Source organism: Pinus tabuliformis, chromosome 4_2, assembly GCF_031772625.1.
Source record: "Pinus tabuliformis cultivar Carrire ecotype Pingquan chromosome 4_2, CPIR1, whole genome shotgun sequence".
Lineage (NCBI taxonomy): Eukaryota > Viridiplantae > Streptophyta > Pinopsida > Pinales > Pinaceae > Pinus > Pinus tabuliformis.
Genome location: NC_142304.1, coordinates 1132716327 through 1132719109, shown reverse-complemented (window position 1 = coordinate 1132719109; position 2783 = coordinate 1132716327). Strand labels below are relative to the sequence as shown.

The window sequence follows — 2783 nt, the reverse complement described above, 5'->3', positions numbered from 1 at the left end:
GATTTGATTGGAATTTGGGAATGGCAGTAGTGCTCAAAAAAGTGTCTTTGATGTTTTGCAACATGCATAGAATGCCCATCATAGTAGGCCGTCCTTGAGGAGATTCATTTGTGCAAAGTAAGCCCACATCTATGAGTGAACTGAGACAATTGAGATCCTTATCTTCTTCACTGCATCTATTAGTCCTCCTCAATAGACCCGTGTCGACTACTTCTTGTACTCGATTTGGAAAACTACTACCCACCCATTTTTGCAAGTTCATTCCTTCCACAAACATGTTGTGTGTGGGCTTCTTTCTAGTGAGCATTTCCAATAACACTATTCCATAGCTATATACATTGCCTTTTATTGTAACTTGTCCTCCCACGCCATATTCTGCATTCATAGATCCTCATCTTAAATTTTTTAATTCAAAAGGTTAAGCAAACATAATAAAATCATAACATGGTATATAGTTTAAATAATACCTGGAGGAATGTACCCTGTAGATCCTTTGAGTGCATTTGTGGAAGTGAGAGCTCCATCTTCATTACTTGCAAAACATATAGTAGCAATGCCAAAGTCTATTAAATATGCAGTCATATCTTCACCCAACAACACATTGTTGGGTTTCAAATCACAATGAATCACTTGCAAAAAACAATGGTGATGGAGATATGCCATGCCTTGGGCGATGTCTATTGCTATATTCAACCTTTGAATCAGATTCAAACTACTTTGTTCTCCATCATTGGGATATAACCACTTTTCTAGGCTTCCATTTGGCATTAATGGAAATATCAAAGCTTTGATTTGGAGATCTGAATAACAGGTTATGACCCGAATCAAATTTCGGTGTCTAACTTTACCCAAAACTTTGCACTCTCTATCAAAACTCTTTTGAGCCCCTTCATTTTGTAGATTGAGAATCTTGACAGCCACCATTGTGCCATCATTCAAAAGCCCTTTGTACACTTTGCCAAAACTACCAACTCCTAACAAGTTGGCATCACTAAATTCATTTGTTGCGATGACAAGCTCTGCATAGGAGATTCTTCGATGACCCACATTTAATGTTGGACCAGTCTCTTTTTGAATATGTCTCTTGCATTTTCGTCTCCACAAGATTGCAAGAAACAAACACAATACAACAAATGCTACAACAAAAACGAGTGCAATAACTCTTTTTAGATTTAGAACTCTTTCATGTTTATGAGCATAGCATGGTGGTAGATTTACCCAAGGTCCACATAGAGCAAGATTTCCCATAAATGCAGTGGCGGAAATCTTTTTGAAAACTCCCTCTTTAGGGACTTCTCCTGACAACTTGTTAAAAGAAAAATTCAAGTGATGGAGCATTGTGAGATTTTCTAGCGATATGGGTATTCCACTTGACAAATTGTTGGACGAGAGATCTAGGTCCTGAAGGCTGAGAAGTTCACTGAGGGATAGTGGAATTGGACCTTCAAGTGTGTTGCAAGAAAGATTAAGATATTCTATTTCTTGGCAACTTCCAAGTGCACTTGGAATGTAACCAGTTAATTGATTTGCGGAAATATCTATAGCTTGAAGCTTATTGAACTTTCCTAGTGCTAAAGGTACATGGCCATGTAATAAATTGTTTGACAAGTTGAAATAGAAGGCTAAATTTGCAAGGCCTGCAACTTGTGGAGGTATGTGCCCAGTAAGTTTGTTGTATGATAGATCTAGCAAGAGTAAGTTCACACATTTCCCTAAATTTGCAGGTATATTTCCTGATAACTGGTTATGGTTAAGATATAAATATCTTAGCTGCCAGAGGTTGGCCACAAAATCAGGGATTTTTCCAGAGAGATTATTTTTTGAGAGATCTAAGAGCCCTAAGGTTTTTAGCTGCCCAATTTCCATAGGGTTGTTTCCTTGTAAATTATTGGAATCCATATATAACCTCTCCAACTTCTGAAGCATATTAACTGACAAAGGAATTGACCCTGTAAAAGAATTACTTTCTAAACTAAGCAATGTTAAACTAGTTAGATTTCCAATTTGTGGAGGTATTCCTCCGGCTAAATCATTGAAAGCCAAGTCCAAGAGGTAGAGTTTTGTAGAGAGCTGGCCTATAATAAACGGCAATTTCCCTGTGAGATTATTCTCGGATATGTCTACAAATAGTAGATTGGAACAGTTACTAAGAGCAGCAAGAATGGGGCATCTCATGGTGCTGCCGCTAATCAGGTGATTGCCGCCCAAGAAAAGTCTCTGCAGATGTGTCAATTTACCCAACTCCATGGGCACTATTCCGCTGAGTTGGTTTCCTGATAAGGCAATCACTTGAAGCTTTGTACAATTGAAAAGGGAAGAAGGAATGGTGCCGCTCAGCTGATTAAGAGTCAGAGAGAGAATGCTGAGCTGCCTTAGCATACCCAACTCCAACGGAATGTGTCCCGTTAGATGATTAAGTGCCAGATGAAGGAAGTTGAGCTGGCTTAGCATACCGAATTCGGAAGGAACACTGCCGTGAAGGTTGTTGCTAGTCAAATATTGTTCCCATCAAATTGTTAACTCCAAAGTTCATGGTTATTAGGTTGGGGAGAACACATAGTTGTGGGGGAATGTTTCCTGTGAGATGGTTAAAGGAGAGAATCAAGCTCCGCAAACTACGACACTTACTCAGAGTGGGTGGAATGGAACCTTGGAGTTGATTCTTAGAGAGGCGAAGCATCTTTAAGCGAGAGAGGGTTCCCAATTGATGGGGAATTTGACCATGGAAACTGTTATTCATTAGGGTGAGTACTGTAAGAAAAGAGAGATTGGCGAGAAGGGGA

General features: G+C 39.3%; 1 protein-coding gene across 1 annotated transcript; it reads right to left on the bottom strand.

Moving 5' to 3' along the window:
* LOC149173662 (uncharacterized) lies at positions 1 to 2451 on the bottom strand. The gene has a single exon (XM_089426789.1). It carries the CDS (start codon positions 2449 to 2451, stop codon positions 457 to 459), a length of 1995 nt encoding a protein of 664 aa, XP_089282915.1. The 3' UTR covers positions 1 to 456.
* Between the last annotated feature and the right edge of the window lie 332 nt (positions 2452 to 2783).

Bases quoted from the DNA above. Each gene is read 5' to 3' on its own strand.
- LOC149173662 (XM_089426789.1), bottom strand. From the start codon at position 2,451: ATGCTAAGCCAGCTCAACTTCCTTCATCTGGCACTTAATCATCTAACG.